General features: G+C 55.9%; 1 protein-coding gene across 1 annotated transcript in view; it reads left to right on the top strand.

Annotated features, from left to right (window-relative positions):
* LOC149992063 (NT-3 growth factor receptor-like) overlaps positions 1-17,748 on the top strand; it is a 76,059-nt gene that overhangs the window by 57,612 nt on the left and 699 nt on the right. Inside the window, exons 4-7 of the mRNA XM_090263828.1 lie at positions 10,123-10,191; positions 15,982-16,139; positions 16,847-16,989; positions 17,449-17,590. Coding sequence (XP_090119954.1) covers positions 10,123-10,191; positions 15,982-16,139; positions 16,847-16,989; positions 17,449-17,590 — 512 coding nt within the window. The remainder of the gene's footprint in view (positions 1-10,122; positions 10,192-15,981; positions 16,140-16,846; positions 16,990-17,448; positions 17,591-17,748) is intronic.

The following is a 17,748-nucleotide window of genomic DNA, read 5'->3' as shown; positions in this document are numbered from 1 at the left end:
GGCAGGAATATGCGTTCCGGCTCTTGGAGAGCGAGGGGCGCCCCTGCCCTGCCCTCCCCGGCCCCCAGGGGTGGCTCACGTCTCCCAGGCACGCCCGCCAGTGCCACTGTACTGCCTCTGGTTCCCTCCTCCCGCCAGAGCTCCTGCTTAGCTCTTAGTCACTAAGTGCACACTGGCCTGACTTTCCCACAGACGCTCCCTGTGTCTTTGTTCCTTCTCTTGTCCTACCAGCTCTTGACTAGAAGGGAGTGTGACGTCTTGGCTCTGTTACCGTGTCCGGTTCGTGTGTGGGAGCTGCTCCTGGGCCGGGCCTGGCCTCCCCGGCACACAGTGGGCCACGGCTGGGAATGCCCGGCGTCGGCCCAGCTGTGCCCCCCGCGGGCTCCAGAGGGCGCTCACAGGCTGGGGGCAAGTAGCTTTTGGATAATTTGTCTGAAAAGAAACTCCCCAGAGCCAAATCCCCCGGAACAGTCTCAGTAACACCGAGGTCTCTTGTAAAGCAGACCCCCAAAGGGACAGCGGTGGCTGTGCGGCCCTCCAGGTCCTGGCTCAAGGACTTCCCAGAGGCCTGGCGATATCTGACCAAAGCTCTGACCTCAGGCCTCAGGGTAGGGGTGCTTCCTCCCTGGGTGGTGGCCCCACGGGCTCTGCCCCGGTGCGGGAGGGGCGGGCGCAGGAACCAGCATGTCCCCAGGGCAGCAGATGCTACCTGTTCTCTCATGAAAATGGGTTTCCACGGTATTTTGTTGAACTGAAATCTTGCAGGTGCTTGAATTCTGGGGACACGGTCTAGGCCTCTGGTGTTTGCTCTAATGGGCTTGGACCTGTTGCAGCTTGTACGGTAGGCGGGCAGATAAGGGCGGGGACGCCGTGCATGGAGAGCAATAGATTGTTCAGGGCCGGGCACGGTGCCAGCTGCCTTCTGTGCGGAGTTTGCCATACAAAGCTCATTTGATCCTCACCACAACGCAGAGGAACGTCCTCCATAATTACCCCAGGTTACACATGCACCGACTGAGGCACAGATGGGTTAAGTAGCCCCCCCCGGGGTCACAGAGCACGGGCTGTCAGAGCCACATGGTGCTGACTTTGTGGGGATGCCGCTGAGTTTGCTGTGCCGTTGGTGAGCACTTACTGTATTTCAGGGGCTCTGAGGGCTCTCAGGTGGAATGGAAAGGTTCTTTGCCTTCAGGGGAAGCTGTCTGATGGGGAGGCCAACACACACAGCTGTCGCCCAAAGCCAGCAGCCTGGGGTGTGGGCTGTAGCAGGAGGGAGAAGGTGGGCACGGTTTCAGAGAGGGTGGCAGCTCTGCCCGCCGGGCGGGGAGCCAGAGCAGGAGGGCGCAGGGCGCACCGGGGACGTTGAGGTCCTTGCACAGAAAGACTTGAGCTTCCAGGGCGAGTCTGGACTTGGTTAGACGGGCCTTGCGTTCTGGAAGAGTCCAGCAGTCTGTGCCCAAGTCTGGCCTCCCACATGTCCGGCTACGGTCCTTCCTCACCCCTCAGCAGGTGGCAAGCCCTGTCCCCTCTTCCCTTCCTGCCCTGGGCATCGCCAGCCCGAGAGGACCCTGGCGGCCGCTCCGCGATATTGCAGGGTGCTGGGGGACAGCCGGAGGGATTACCTCCCATACAGCAAGCCCCGCGGCTGCTGGCTTCTCCGACAGACTGGCATCTGGGAGAGGACACCGCCTTTACTTTGGGGACCTTGCGGTGACACTTCCCCATCTGCCGACTGCTCCTCTCCACCAGCGACCTCAGCGAGGGCCCAGCTCCTACAGATGGTCTGGTGCCGCCGTGTGCCCCCCGCCTGCCTCCCACAGCCGATGAGCCCGTGAACTGTGGCCAGCCCACACGGAGACGGGGAGCACACACGTGGGCTCCAGAGACACGGCTCCGAGAATATGAAGTATCTCATTCGCCCTGTTTGTATGGACCGCATGTGGTACTGATCATAGTTTGGATATATGGGGTTAAGCAAAATACAGAAATTCAACGAATTTCACCTCTTTCATTCCACTTTTTAAAATGTAACTACTAGACAATGTTGTGGCTCGCTTTGCATTCCTGTTGGCAAGACCAGGGATTGGCACATTATTATTTTTTTTCTGTAAAGGATCATATACTAAATATTTTAGGCTTTGTGGGCCATTTGGTGTCTGTCCCAGTGACTCAGTGCCGTCTCTCTAACACAAAGGTGACCTGTATTCATTTTCTATTGCCGCGGTGACAAATTACCGTGAACTGTGTGGCTGACAAGCACAGATTTATTGCCTCACAGTTCCGTAGGTGAGACGTCTGACATGGGCCTTGGTGGGCCATCGTCCACGCGTCGGGTGGGGGAGCTGTGTTTCCCCTGGGGGCTCCCGAAAGCACTGGGCTCCTTGCCTTTCCCGCTGGCAGAGGCTGCTTGCATTCTGTGGCTCATGGCCCCCTCCTCTGTCCTCAAAGCCAGCACACTGTGTCTCTCTCTCTCTGACTTTTTTGTCTGCCTCCCCCTTCTACTTTGAAGGACCTTTGTGATTACACTGGGGCCACGGGTCATGAAGGTCCATTCCCCTGTCCAAAGGTCCATTCCCCTGTCCGAAGGTCCATTCCTGTAGTCACGCCTGCAGAGACCCTTTGCCAAGGATATGACAGGAGGCGAGTCACGAGCCATATCAAGAGGTACACAGGGCGAGGCCTAGAGTAAAGGAGTTCTTGTACCCGCGGAGCCTCGGGCCCAGCCCATTGGCACCTCAAAGCATCCAGCTTCCTCACGCTGGAAGCTCTTCAAGCCCCCTCCTTGGGGGTTTAGGGAGGCTTGCCGGCGAAGGCGTGATTGATTACATTGCCGGCCAGTGGTGACTGGCTCAGCCGCAAGCCCCTCCTTCCCGGAACTCAGAGGTGGGACTAGAATTTCAACCCTCCACTCCTGGTTGTCCTGGGAGCCCCTCCCCGCCTTTGATTTCCAAAAGTCACCTCATTCTCTGAAGCGATTTCAGGAACTGAGGACAAGAGACTGAACATTATAACACAAGACGCTCGGTTACCCTTACCACTCGGGAAACGCCCAACGGTTTTGGGAGCTCTGAGCCGGGAACCATGGACAGAGACCAAATGTATATTTCTTTTCATTTTCAAGCATATATTTAGTGTTTCATCTTATTTTTATTACATCCTCTTCGGACAGAATTTCAAAACACTTGCAATTTTACTTATAACTTAATAACCTTTAAAAATTTTTATATACTGCTATGTAATTTTTTTTTTTTACTTTTTAAATTGACTATATTGGTTAATAACATTATGTAGGTTTCAGGTGTACAGCTCTATCCTACATCATCTGTCTATTGGATTGTGTGTTCATCACTCCAAGTATCAAACATGCATTTCTTATCACAACTATCATTTCTCTAAATATGTTATGTGGGGTGACATGTTTGCTAGACTCAGTAGCCAGACCCCTTTTTCAGTAAAGGCTCTGGGAAGTTGTGTGATTCTACCATGTTTCGTTTTGTTTAGTTCCACATTTTTCTAGCAACGTGGATTTTTTTCTCTTTCAATACCCACTGGTTTTCTGCCGACCTTGGATTTCCAAGCTCTTACTCTGGGAAACCCTGGTTTCGCCCGGCCCAGCACCTTGGGGAAACGCCGCCTCCCGTCTCCTGATCAGAGGTCACGACACCAGTCGCGCCACTTGAGATTTGATTAGAGAAGGCATTTTGGCTTCACTGAAGTTTGTTCAATGAGCCATCCTGTGCCATTTAGCCGAATCAAAATGACTTGGACGGCTTTTCCCCCCACCCCCTTTTAGAGCCATTTAGTGGAGGGAACAGCAGCTATGTCAGTGATGTAGAAAGACATGTCTTGGCCTGCAGGAGGGACGTTGCAGGCCCTGGATTTGAAGGGGCTGGCTCGTAGGGTGTCCTTGTTGGCTGGTGGCAGGCTTGGTGACCACTTTGCCGGTGCTTCCTTTGTTCTCACTGGTCCAACCTAAGGAGTGGGCGGCAGCCACCCTCCTGCTCCTCCCCGTGGGTGGCGGCCACGCCTGGGTGGGCTAACTGCACCAAGTCACAGGGTCCAGACTGGTGGGGGGTGTGTGGCTCATGGAGAGGCGGCCGAGTTCTGTCAGGGGCCGGCTCCTTTTCAGCAGACTCTGTGGGGCTGGTGCTGCTCCTGGAAGTTCTTCGTTCTCGACCTCTCCTCCAGCCTTTCCAGCCGTTTTGACAGGACCCCCGTGTGGTGTGGCAGGGCTGGGACGCTGGCTGTCTCCCAAATGACCAAGGACATACTTCTTTCACGGGGAGAATTAGAAGAGGACGGACAGGTAGCTGAGGGGCTGGGATCCCAAGGAAAGAAGACTTGTGTTGTGCCTTTCAAAAGGCTGCCGTCCTGGTGAAGGAGACATGATTCGCGTCACGCTGGCTGCTGCCAGCAAGCCGCAGCCTCGGCAGCGGGGAGGCCAGGTGGGCGCACCCTTGCTGCGTTCTGGCCAGTCGTGCATGGTGCTCTGAGCAGCGCCTTTGTCAGCAGCAGAGAAAACCCTCTAGAAGTCAGTGACCGTGGCATTCACCTTTGGGATGGAAGCAGAACACACCCCTGGTTCTGGAGGAGAATGGGGTGTGACTGGGGGGTGCTGACCAAGTGGATTGAGGGGCTTAGTGGCTGGCATCTAGAGTGTGACCTGGCACAGAGAGAGGGCGGTGACTGAGACTCATATGTGGACGCTTTTGGGGTTCACAGTGGGCAGTCAACCTGGCTGTTGGGGCCTTGGAGCGAATGAGGGGCTGAGAACAAATGTATTAGTTTGCTTGAGCTGCTATAACGAATGACCACAGACTGTCCTCTCAGTCCTGGGGGCTAGAAGTTCAAGGTTAAGGTGTAGGCAGGGTTGGTTTCTCCTGAGGCCTCCCTGCTTGGCCTGTAGTTGGCCTCTGCTCTGCCACCTTCACATGGTTACTCCCCTGGGTGTGTCTGTGTCTGAATCTCTTCTTATAAGGACACCAGTCCTATTGGTTTAGGACCGTGACCTCATTTTACCTTAATCACCACTTGAAAGGCTTTCTCTTCAGAGACAGTCACGTTCTGAGGTTCTGTGGGTCATGAATTTTGAGAGGCCTGATTCAGTCCACAACAGAAGATGAAACAAAAGCTGGGGTGGGGACTGAGGGGACGCAGAGGCAGACGGAGGACCCAGCAGGGAAGTGGCAGCAGGGCAGAGCTAACAGGGTCTCGGGTGTGGACCTGGGCCGTGGGGATGCTGGGGTGAACAGTGAGGGGTGGGGCAGTCTGGTTTAACAGCCCCTGCGAGGGGGCACCTGCCACGCACTGCGCCTGCACACGAAGATCCTAAGGATCCCACCACGTAACTACCTGCCTGTGGGGCTGCCCTGCCAGGAGGCCAGGAGGCACTTCCGGACGTCTGCTTTGCTCGCGGTCTGTCCAGGAAACCCACAGAGCCTTCCTCTGTTGGGAGAATCCATGTTTGGATCCCTTTGTGGGTGGGGCTTAGTGCTCTCTTCTCAGCTCCTAGCCCCGAAGGGCATGGGTGTTCCGGGATCCAAGGCAGAGGTGACATCCTTCCCAGTAGGGGGCCCCCTGCCTGGAAGTTGTGGGACTACTTCTCCTGCTGAGGGTTTTCCCTGGAGGATCCCTGCTCACGCTGGGTTGTGCCAAGGGGCCCCCTCAGCCCTCTCCCTCCTCGGGGTCCGAGTTTGGCCATCCGCGTGTCTGGCTCCATTTCCAGAGCACACAGGAGCCGCGTCCTCATCTCTTGGGCCCACACTCTGGGCTGTGACAGAGCCAGCCGTGCAAGACAGAACTAATGGCTTTGTTTGGCCGTCTCGGATGAGGGATACGGGGGCCACGTCACGGAGCTCGATTTTGGGAAAGTGTTTGATGCATCATCTCCTAACGTCTTGCTCACAAAACTAATTCCAGCAGTCAGGCGGCTTGGAAGCTGTGCGTTGACCTAAGCGAGAAATCACAGACGGGTGATAATGGATCTGTGACGGCGGAGGCCCCGGGAAAAGGCTGCCGTGGGCCCAGAGGCAGGACGGTTCTTAATTAAACTCCATTCTGATGAGCAGAGTCAGCACCCATCAATAACTGGTGGCAGGTGAAGGCAGGTGAGGCACCCGCTGGAAGGAAAGGCAGGGGCAGCGAGTCCCGCGTGGGTGGTGGATCTGCGGGGGCCCCGTGCTCAGCCTCCCCACTTGCCCTGCACCAGGAGCCGGAGGCCGAGGCGTGGCCTGCTTGTCGCGCGCGCGTGTGTGTGTGTGACTGGGCGCTGTGCGCGGGCCTTGCACACACAATGTTGCCGTCTCAGGGCACGTGCACTGGGTGGTGTGCGTGAACCTGGGGGTTTACACGTCTGCGTCGGATGCAGTGTTCCTGAGGAGACTGCTTGTTGCCTGTTGCAAGTCTGCAGTAAGGCCGCTCAGAGCCATTCAGCCTTGGACGGCAGCCTTTGGGCCCCCGTTTGCTCATCTGAGCCTGGAGATGGTCGTCGTACCTCCCGAGTGTGACTGCTATAAGCGTGCAACGAGGCCATGAACGTGAAAGGGCTACACGCAGACCCTGGTGGTGCCGCCGGAGGGCAGGACGGGGTGAGAGAGGAGCCAGGCAGCCTTGCCCTCCAATAGGAGGGGTGGGTTGTTGGGGCCTGGCCGGGAGGCTGGTGGGGAGAGCGGGCACGCGTGGACAGAGCCCATGAGACTGCCGTGGCTCCTCCCTCTGGCCACAGACTGGAGGTTCCAAGGGTCCCTTTCTCTCTGAAGCTGAGACACCCCTGGGAGAGCGGTAGCCCACCTCTGGTGTCCCAGCCCCCGCCCTTCTCTACCTTGTGAGATAATGGTGTTTCTTATTCTTTATTTGCCCAGAATGCCTGTTATTTTCTTTCTTTCAGAATCCAATTTTCTCGTGACATTTATGCCTAATGTAGCAAAACATGACCTTTGTGAAAGGACATTGCTGGCAGCCTGCTCCCTGCCTTGGGCCCCCGACGGGTCCTCCGTGGGAGACGGGCAAGGGTTCCCACCTCACCTGGGCCGCTGCGGTCTCGCGCCCCCTCCTCCCCGCTTTTGTTCCCGGGGTGCAGCGATCCGGGCCGGGGTGGGCTCTCACAGTCCGCTGCTGCTCAGCTCTAGGACCGGGGCGCTGGTTCAGGGCCGGCTGGAGTGGGGTGGGCAGCCTGGGGCGGCCGGGCCCCGTCTGACTCGCGCTGCCATCGATGCTGCTGTGGGCAGACAGTAAGCCCGGAAAAGCAAGAGGAAGCAAAGGCTTCCCCTGGCTGCATGCCTCCCACTGACGGAGACTCCGCGGGGCCCGTGGTGATGGGGACTCAGAGTGATGCTGGGACTTGCCCTCGGCCCGGAGTCCCGAGTGCCAGGCGTGTGGTTGGTGACTTGATGGGGCTGTGCCTCTGCTCCCCTGCTCCACCCGCCCAAATAGGAGGGGCCCCGTGGGAGCCGTACCCCAGTGAGGTCCCCCGGTGGTCATCGTGCCTGAGTTTCTTCAGCCCTCTCCTCCTCCTCAGATGGGCATGGGGCACTTTGCAGGAAGAAGACGAACTATTGTGAGGGGTTTTGTGAAGCTGAACATGCAGACGGGTCAAGGTCTGGGCGCCATCACTCACACCGGAAGTGCGAGTTTAGAGGGGCACGGGGGCTGCCCTAGAGAAGGCTGTGTGGCCTTACAGAGTCCAAAAGGAGGAGCTACTGGGTGCAGGGGAGAGGTCAGAATGGTAAACGTGGGGGACACCTACCTCTGGCCTCCTTCCCTTCTCCGACAGTCCCCCTCACCCTCAGAATGGGGGTGCCTCTCGTACTGTCATGGGCTGTCACCAAAGATGGGGCTGCCTCGGACAGAAGGGGAAGCCCTGTCCCTCAGGCTGTTCCTGTATTTGAATACCTGTTCCTGTGATTCTCTGTGACACGCTGTGGTCTCACCCAGGCTCCGCTTCTCCCGCGAGCCCTGACCTGTGCATCCCACAGGCATATCCAGGGGCCATCGCAAGCAGCATTGGCCAAGGGGAGGCTCTTGATCCACCCACCCCCAGACGTGACCTTTGGCAGCTTCCTCGTCTCACTCAATGCCATCGCCACTTGCCGGGTCGCTTCGGTCTCTTCCTCTGCCAGACCCAGTCCCGCAGGAAGTTCTGGCGGCTCTGCCCCCCGCACCTCGCGTCCTTCCCCTTCATGTGCCGACTGCCTCTCTGTGCCTGGAGTATTGCAGCCACCTCCTGACCGGTCCTGTCCTTAGACACGGCAACCACATGACGCCCTTCCCTACAAAAAACCACCCATCTCCTTCCCACTGCTCCTTAAAATAAAGCCCAAACCCCCTACCACGGCCAGCAAGGTGGGGTGGCATGTCTGTCCCCCTCTCCTACCTGTCTCAGGCCACTCTCCCTGGCCTCCTTTCTGCCCCCCAGTCCCTCTCAGGGCTTTGCACGTGCTGCTCCTGCTTCCTAGAGCACTTCCTCCCGGCATGGGGCTCGTCCCCCCTCTTCCCATCCAGCAGCTGCTGACCTGCTCGGGGCGCCGCTCCGAGCCCCTGGCTCGAGCTGCCAGCCTCCTCTCCCTCATCGGGGACTCGCACCCCTCCGTCTGTACCCCTCTCTGCTCATCACGGCAGCAGTTCTCTTGGCTTTTCACTTGTAACTTGAACGTAAGTCCCAGAGGAGCCTTATCAGTGGCCCACCCCCCCTCATTCCTGAGTGAAGCCTATATTTATCTCTGCACAAGCAGGTGTTGTAGAGGCCACCTAAGTAGAGACGCACCTGTAAGCATCTGAGCGTCCGGGTGTGTGGGTAAGCGGGGGTCTCTGTTTGAGTTTATCGCCGACATGTCTGGTAGACACAGATACTCACATTGTGTGTGTGTGCACGTGTGTGGAATTCTGACCGCCACCTTCTCTGTCGTCATTAGATGAGAGCATTGTTCCCGCGGTGCCACTTCCATTCCAGCAAGGTCTAGTGGCTGCTTTTAAAAGCTGTGATCGCATCAACAGTTGTTTGTTGAGCTTGGCAAAATAATTAACTGTGGGCGTGTTTCTTCTTTTATTCAGAAAACTAACGGCTACTTCTTTCCCCTGTACACCCTAATGAGAACAATTAAGAGCCATTAGGAGGAGAAAAGCAATGTGAACAAAAGACCAATGTCATAATCATTAGTCGGTGTCCCTGCTGGGGGCAGGGCTGGCTAGAGGGTAAGGTAGGTGCCGTGCAGAGTGTTTCTCAACTTGTATGAATGTAGGAATGCTTGTTGGTAAAGCCCTGGCCGGGTGGCTCAGTTGGTCAGAGCATTATCCCAATATACCAAGGTTGCGGGTTCAAGCCCCGGTCAGGGTACATATAGGAATTCACCAGTGAATGTGTCAGTAAGTGGAACAAGTCGATGTTCCTCTTTCCTTCTGTCTTTCCCTTCCTCTCTCTCTAGAATCAATAAATAACAAAATAATAAAAAAAAAGATTGCCTGTTGGTAAAAATATGCATAGTTTCAGTTATGGAAGAGGAGTCTGAGTGATCTGTAGTACCGCATAGTGCATAGTCATCAACACTATGTTATATACTTCATAATTTGTTAAGAGGGTATATCTTATGTTAAATGTTTGTATCATATAGCGAGAGAGGCGGAGGAAACTTAATTAGAGGTGATAGTGCAATTTATGGCATTTTTATAGTGATGGCTTCATGGATGTATACTTATCTTCAGACTCGTCAGGATGCATACGTTAAATTGTACAGGTGTTTGGGGACCAGCTACCCCTCAGTGGTAATTATAAGGATGATTGTGTGTTGGCTTGTGCTCCGTGAGGGCTCCCTGTGCTCCGGTGGGAAGGTGGCTTTGAAAGGGCTCCCTGAACTTTGACAGTGGTCAGTGGATATGGGAAAAGGATCCAGAAAAAAAATTATTTTTTATTTTTTATTTGTAAAACTTGTCCCTTTGAAAGTCTTCAGAATCCTCTCCAGACCTGACCCATGGCCTCGACTAGTGGCAGATGGATGGATCGCAGAAGGGAGCAAAGGCGAAGGAGGACAATAAAGCCAGGCTCCCGTGAAGGGACCAAGCCTGCTACTGAGAGCGTTGCCTGGGCCAGACTTGTCCTTGACTCTCCCCCTCTCTCTCTCACTCTTGCAGAAACCTGTCCAGTAACCGGCTCACCACACTCTCATGGCAGCTCTTCCAGACGCTGAGTCTTCGGGAACTGTAAGTTTGGCTTTAGAGACCGTCCGAGTGAGTGGGGCAGCAGTGGAGGCTGGGGAGAGAGGGTTAAGCAGTGGGGCCGCCTGGGGCTGGGTGTCACCTGAAGGGGCTCCTAGGGTGGGACGACATGGGGTGTACCATGTTCAGCAAGAGCGAGCCATCCTGTCGCTTGATTTCTGATACTCTTTCTGGGCACGGTACAGTTCAGAAGACAGGAATCGCACCTCTGAGCAGGCCCAAGTTTTTTCATCCCTAGGTAATCAATACTAATAGTATTGCTCTTTATAACAGTAAAGGGCATTGGGCAATTCCTGGTAAATAACACGTACACCCTCTAACCTTATAGATGATCAGATCTGCTTTCATTTACATGACCTTAGATTTACCCTCACAAGCGTCACGGGAGGTAGGTATTGTGATGCCTCCCTTGAAAACGTGTCTCTATACCTGCAGGTGAGGGTTCCGAGTCCCAGAAAGTCAAATGAGAGGCAGCCAAGGTCGCAGTGCTAGGGGCTGGCAGATCTAGCCCTTGAACCCAGGCCTCTGAGCTCGGACCGCATGCCTTTTCTGCCCCTCGCGGCCTCCGCCAGCCTATTTGGTTCGAGCCTGGGCCTCTGGAGGGGCTAAGGCCATGTATTGATTCAGTCTGCCTATGGCCTGCTTAGTCTTGCTGTGTTTCCAGGCTGCCCTGTCCTCCCTGCCCCTCCGCCAAATGCATGTTGAATGGATGAGTGAAAATTTGTGACCACCATTGGAAAAAAAAATGACTCATGTTGACGTTTGAGTCATCGGGGTCATCTCTGGACATGAAGGGCAACATGTCGAGGGAATAAAGGGACAAACTGAAAAGGAGTCGGGGCATGGATGAACTTGGGAGTCAGGGTTCTGGAGACACTGTTCTTGGGTGCCCTTTCATGTGGTGATGCAGACCCAAGCTCGCTGCATGCAGACTGCTTTACAGTTTACCACGGGGCAGTGGCCCTGATCCCTGCCCACACCGTTAGCCGTTTAGTGTGTGTCCTTCCTCCTGGTAAGACCTGGGTTCGTGAATGAGCCCTTTTCTGACCCAGCGGTCAGGGAGGGGAATACATTACCAGCGTCACAGTAGCCTATTGTCACCCCGTGATGGCCTTGGGATCCCTACTCACCCTCACAGACGCAGGTGCCCCGTGATGCTTACAAAGGCCATTCCAGGGACAGGAAGTGCAGAGGTGGTCTTGTAGACAGTGCTGGGGGGTTGGGACCATTCTGCTGCAGGTGCTTTCCTTCCTCAGGGTTCTGCCCTCTCACCAGGCTGCTGCTCTGGTTTGGGCACAGTAGGCATAGTGATCTGAGCTCCTTAGTCACATGTGACTTCGATCCAGACGTGTACCAATAAAAACTCTTATCTGAGCTTGCAAAAGGTAAACGTAGGCTTCCTGTTTATAAAATGCTGAAAAACTACACAGTGTCACAGCCATTTAACTGTCCGATGGTTACACCAGGTGGGCGGTATTCATGCCTGTCTCTGTAGGTAGAAAGACCTCAGAGGTAAGTCAACAAGACTATACGATCACACTGATACTATTTCTGAGATCTCTCTGTGCCCAACCACCTGTAGAATTATGTGCGTTACTTACTTCAACCCTTGTACCAGTTCTGTAGGTAGGAATTACTCCTGTCATCTCATATGCGGGGACACTGAGGTACTTGGCAAGGTTAAGTCTCGTACTTTGGCTCACCCATTAATTAAGCGTTAGCCTGTGGCCTCCAGGTCTTGACCACTGTGCTCAGCTCTCTCCCAACTTCTTCCGTCTGTTTACAATCCAAGGATCTGTTCTACAATAATCTTCAAAACGTGAATTGTTGCAGTTTTTCCCTTTGTTGCCCTAGGACTGACCAGGGGCCCTGGCATAAGGGAGCTAATTGGGGCCTCTCTTTTTGGGAAGTCTTGGCATCTAGCTCCCCTGGATGCCTGTCCCAGCACCTGTGGGAGGCCAGGGACAGCGTCTCTCCAGGGAACACATGGGATCTGCAGGTGACATAATTATTGAGAAAGCGTTCAGTGCTCCTTAGGGAGAGCCACTGGCTGTGAAATCAGTGGTGTGCTGCCCCGGTGACCCGTGTCACGGAGCTTTAGAAACAGATGTTCCGGGCACATATATTTAAAGAAAATGCCAGGTTTCTCCCAGAGGATCATAGGATTTTTGCATTTGTCTTTGCCCGCGATCAATACGCCAGTGAGCTGGATGTGACTTATGGAGAAATGACGCTGTTCCCTCCAGAGTGCGTCATGTGTGAACCACCTCGTCCAGGGAGTATTGCATTTCTGTCGTATTGTTAAATAAGAAAAAAATTATAATGGAAGATAAAGAAGCTCCCCCCCAGGTGCAGTTGCCCCGGTAGGGGTCTGCTTTCTGAGGCAGAATTGAATGGTGAGAGTGGAAAATTCATCTTTTGGCTAGAGGGGCCGTGTGTTGGCTCTTCGCTGTGGCTATGATTAAAATCCAAACAATCTCAGTTCCTGGCAAATGGAAGAGGGGGCAGTGCTTGCTTGTCCGACTTCCTGATTAGTCCGCATGGCGCCATCTGCCATGAGCCATCAAGGCTGCCAGGGTCCGCCTGGCGGAGCCTGTGGGCTGGGGCGTGGGGATGGGCCGGGGGGTTCCAGGAAGAATGGATTTCAGCCCCGGCGGAGAGGCCGGAGGGAGATGGCTGGGTGCTGTGACAGCCAGGGGACTGGGGCTGAGGCTCGCGCGGCCTTCTACAGGGACAGGGGGCAAACGAGGACATCCAGCCGTTTCTGAGGACCTGTGCCCTCCCCAGGAGAAGGCCCTCAATATAAGAACCGATGTTGTGGGGATGCCCCGTCGGAGCGGCTGGGTGTCTACAACTTTTCCAGTAGTGGAGAAGGAGAAAGAAGAGGCATATATTGCGCACCTAGTACGTACAAGGTCCTGCCTCGTCCCACGAGGGAGGTGTCCTCATAACCAGTTTTACAAAGGAGGGGCTCGAGGCTCGGTCATGTTAGACCAGCAGTCTGCCATCACGTGGCTAGTAAATGGGGACTCTGAGCATCAGTGATGGGATTGTTACCACCGTCCAGGCCTGCTGTCCCCAAAGACCCGTGCCCTTTCCTTGCATGCCCAGCCACGTATCTCACATGACTCACGTCACCTTCAAGGTGGGGGGTCTCCTGAGCAGAATCAGAGGGAAAAAACCCACACATGTGTGTGCCGGAGCCCTGGCCCTGTGCCGGAGGCTGCCCTGATTCCTTTCTCGCTTACTTTTGTGAGGTGAAGGCCGTGCTCTCGGCCACAGCCCTGGTCCAGGCTGTGTTTCTGTCATTGCTTTCAAGACCGGCTTTGAGGGGTCAGCACTATTCTAGGGGCGCGGGTTTGAGGCCGTCGGAGTTGGGGTTGCTCAGTGCTCTCAGAAGCTTCTGGTTATTGCAGGACGGTGTTTTCTCTTGAAAAGACTGTCCAGAAATTAGAGCAAGGGTCAGAGGTTGTCTTAGATACTGAATTAGAAAGAAAAGAAGCTTGGATTCTGCAGCCCACGGCATAACTAGGCAAAGGCAAGAGGCGCCGAAGGAGGTAAACATACCCCACAGAAGCCTCCCAGAAACACCCCAAGGACCATTCGTGTATCTTGAACAGGCTTCCCTTAATACCCTGCACACGAGGAGCAGATGTGATTAAAATAGATCGGGACATTTTATTTTCTTAAAGCAGCGTGATCATTACTTCTGGTGTAACTTGCAGATTTAATTGACATGGTAAGATATTAACTCAGTGTCGGGAATGGGTCCGAGCTGATCCTGGCACCTTCCCCGCCCCTGGTCCTGGCCCATGACCACTTCCCACGGGTCTCCGAGAAGCCGCTGAGCAGTCGTGTTAATAGTCGCGTAATTAGAGCAACAGTCTCTGGCCTCTTTATAGCCCCTTTTAATTCACAAAGCGCGTTAACACATATCACTGATCCTCATAATAACTTTGCCAAGAAGGAGCGTTGAGCACAGTTACCCCCACTTTACGGAAGTTAAAAAGGAGCCTGGGAGAATTAAGTTTCCTGCTGTATCGGTTTCCCAGGGCTGCCCTCACATATTACCACAAACCTGGTGGCTCAAGTCAGCAGAAGCGGATTCTCGCACTGCCCTGGAGCCCCGACGTCCAGGGTCAAGTGTCCGCAGGGCCGCGCCCCCGTCAGGGCCAGGAGCGTCATCTCCCCCTGCCTTTTCCTGCCGAGGTCTCCGGGGTTCCGTTGCCGCTCTCTTCACAGGGCCCTCTCTCCTTCCGTCTCTGGGTCTTTGGTGTCTCCCCGCTGTGTCTCTTACAAAGATACCTGGCATGGGATTTAGGTTCCCCCTAAATCCAGAACGATCTCATCCTTAATGTGATTACTTCTGTGAAGACTCTGCTTCCGAACGAGGCTGCTCTCACCCACGGGTACTGTGGGCGAGGACGTGGGACACGTTTTGCGGGGGATACTATTCAATCCACTGCATTTGCACACGGTGACCCAGCTGGCTCAACTCAGACACACTGCGTACTTTTTCTCCCATCAGACTGACATCGCCAGGAGGCCTCTGCTGGTCACGTGGCCCCCGCGGATCTGGGTGCCTGCCCCGTTTTCCGCTGCCTGGTGCTGTGGGGGGAGGAGAAAGCCGGCATGAGGATTGGCTGAGACTCAGTGCTTTCTAAATGCCCCGTCTTGGCTGTGGCCCCCAGCAGAGGGTCTGGGGCCCAGCGAATCATCTGGAAGCCCCCAGGGCACCGAGATTAGGCCCCGGGCCATCTTGGGGCAAAGGCTGCGTGTGAGCCTTGCTCTCTAGGAGGAGCGTCTGGAGGGTTGGGGGCATAACTTGGGGTTCTTCTGCAGTTTCCAGAAGTCTCTGGATTGGAGGAGAGGACTAGGTCTCATGGGGAGTCCCTTCTGTTCGATCAGGTCCTTCCTAGAGGAAAAGGGTGGACAGAAACAGAAGTGCTCCATGCTGGCGTGTCCTAGGTGTGTCCCAGATGCCCTGCCCTTCACGGGGCGCGCTGGCCTGTCCGCCTCTCTGGTGGCCCTGAGATGCTGGCTGTGCTGCAGGCTGGCTCAGGCCAGAGGCAGGACGGACTGAAGTGCCCTCCCTGGCTTAGCGTGTCCCCCCAGGTGGAGAATTTGTATTTTTACAACTGCTTAATGAATGACCACATCCTGTCAGGTGAGCAGCTGGGACAGGCCAGGCCGGCCTGCTTCAGTCTGCACGCCCTCAGGCGTCTGGGCCCTCAGCGACATTCCAAGGGGGCTGCCAGGTCTCTCCACGCAGTCCCCACGTGTGGCCTCAAACAGCTGCTGTATGCTGGGCAGCAGGGGTGGCCCGATTTCCCTTCCCCTGTGCGGCTGCCCATCCCCGGGGTTGGCTGGGGGGTGCGTGTAAGGCGTTTGGCATAGCGTGGGTGTGGCTGAAGGAGAGGACGGGCTGAGGCGGAAGGGCGTTCAGAGGGACGGAGCGTGGTCCAGGTGCTGAGGGCCTTTGCCTTTGACTCTGAAAGCAAAGGGTTTTGAGAAGAGGAACATCCCAAGCTGACATATTTAAAGGGGTTTCTTTGCCAAGTGAGTTAAGTGAAATGGTTTTCTTTTCTTCTCTTTCAAATGAATTCATTGTTTAAAAACTAAATCCATGGACTTAGTATTTTTTACTTTCTTTTGAGACCATGCTGAACCCCTTTTCGGCTTATTCCCTGAGGAGCAGGAGGGGCCTCACAGCCCTGGGCGGGAGCGGGCCACCTTGGGTTCAGGGCCTCCCTCCCCCCGTCTTCTTGCCCCCAGGAGGCTGGAGCAGAACTTCTTCAACTGCAGCTGTGACATCCGCTGGATGCAGCTGTGGCAGGAGCAGGGGGAGGCCCAGCTGAACAGCCAGAACCTCTACTGCATCGGTGCCGAGGGCTCCCGGCTCCCCCTCTTCCGCATGAACATCAGCCAGTGCGGTGAGTGAGGCGCCCGGCCCCCCGACTCCAGAGCTGGCACCGCACGCTAGCCCGGAAAGCCAGGTCCTTCCGTTGCCCACCGCCCTCCCCGCCTGGAACTCTGCCTGCCCTGGGCGCAGGTCTGGCTCCCGTTTTCCTCCCGGGTCATTCCTGTCCCTTCTCGTCAGGCCCAGGCACTGCCTCTCTGGGTGCGACTTGTCAGCCAGACCTGGAGCGCTGAGGTCTCTGGACCTCCTGAGTCAGGGGCGTCTAAGGGTCTTTTAGAAAAGCAGGGTCCTGGGCCCAACCACAGATGTAGGACATCGGCGTGTCTGGGGATGGTCCCAGAAATCGGAATCTGTAGCGGACTCCCTCTGGGGGTCAGAAGCAGAGCAAATTTTGAGAACCAGCTCCCCAAAGCGGAAGCTGTTGTTTGACTTCTTGCTAGAGCTGTGTTCCTGTGCAGCTGTGTCCTGCCCCCTGCCCTCCGACCTGCAACTCCGTGCCATGGTGGAGAGTCCAGCTGCGGGGCCCTAAATTCTGAGTCCTGATGTCTCCTGGGGAGGCGGTGTGACGCTTCTGGGACCTGGCTGCCTAACTGAGAACTCAGGCCGGCCATGTGGGAGTCATTAGTGTACAAATCAAGAAGTGCCCCCATCGACCCTGTGGACTGAGTGTTGATGGTAAGTGTTTGCCTGTCTTTGCTCCCTCCCTGTCCTCCCTCCCAGACCTTCCTGAGATCAGTGTGAGCCACGTCAACCTGACCGTGCGAGAGGGGGACAATGCCGTCGTCACTTGCAACGGCTCTGGGTCGCCCCTGCCCGACGTGGACTGGATAGTCACTGGGCTGCAGTCCATCAACACCCACCAGGTAGGCGTCCTAGGCTCGAGCCCATCAGGAGGTTGGGGCCCCCTCCCCTCTTTGTCTTAACGAGCCAAGTCCTGAGTCGGAGCAAGAGATGCGAGAGGAGGGGAGAAGAGGAGGGGAAGCGTGGTCCCGCCCTTCCGGGAAGGAGCGTGTAGACGCGGCTCCCCCCCAGCTGCAGTGTTTCCCAGGAAGCTCGACCTTAAACGTGTCATGAAAGTCTCAGGACCTTAGGTCCCTCCTCTGTGCAATGGGTGCAGTGCTGCCCTTCTCCCGTTCGGGTCAATGTGAGGACGCGCGAGCCGCGACCACAGGGGACCGGCCCGTGTCGGTGCGCGTTATGGGGCTGGCTGCTGTCACCGCCCGCCCCGCTTTTCCCCGTGACCCCTGAAGCTGCTGGGGGTTAGGGGTGGGAGCCGCCCTTGCAGACCCTGTTGGATGGCTGCCTTTCTGTTGGGGTTCCAGACAAACCTGAACTGGACCAATGTACACGCCATCAACCTGACGCTGGTGAACGTGACGAGTGAGGACAACGGCTTCACGCTGACGTGCATCGCAGAAAACATAGTGGGCATGAGTAACGCCAGCGTCGCCCTCACCGTCCACTGTGAGTGGGCGCCGTGGTTGGAGGTGGCAGGGGCGGGGGCACGCTGGGCGGGGCTGGGCCAGAGCCCGGGCCTGTGTACCGGGGGTGAGGGGTGGGGCAGAAAGGCTCCCGCCTGAGCAAGTCGGTCCTGGGCTAGCAGCCCCCGGAAGGGTGGTGTC

Source organism: Furipterus horrens, unplaced genomic scaffold (genome assembly GCF_987537825.1).
Source record: "Furipterus horrens unplaced genomic scaffold, mFurHor1.1.pri manual_scaffold_16, whole genome shotgun sequence".
Taxonomy (NCBI): domain Eukaryota; kingdom Metazoa; phylum Chordata; class Mammalia; order Chiroptera; family Furipteridae; genus Furipterus; species Furipterus horrens.
This window is presented reverse-complemented; position numbering and strand designations above follow the sequence as displayed.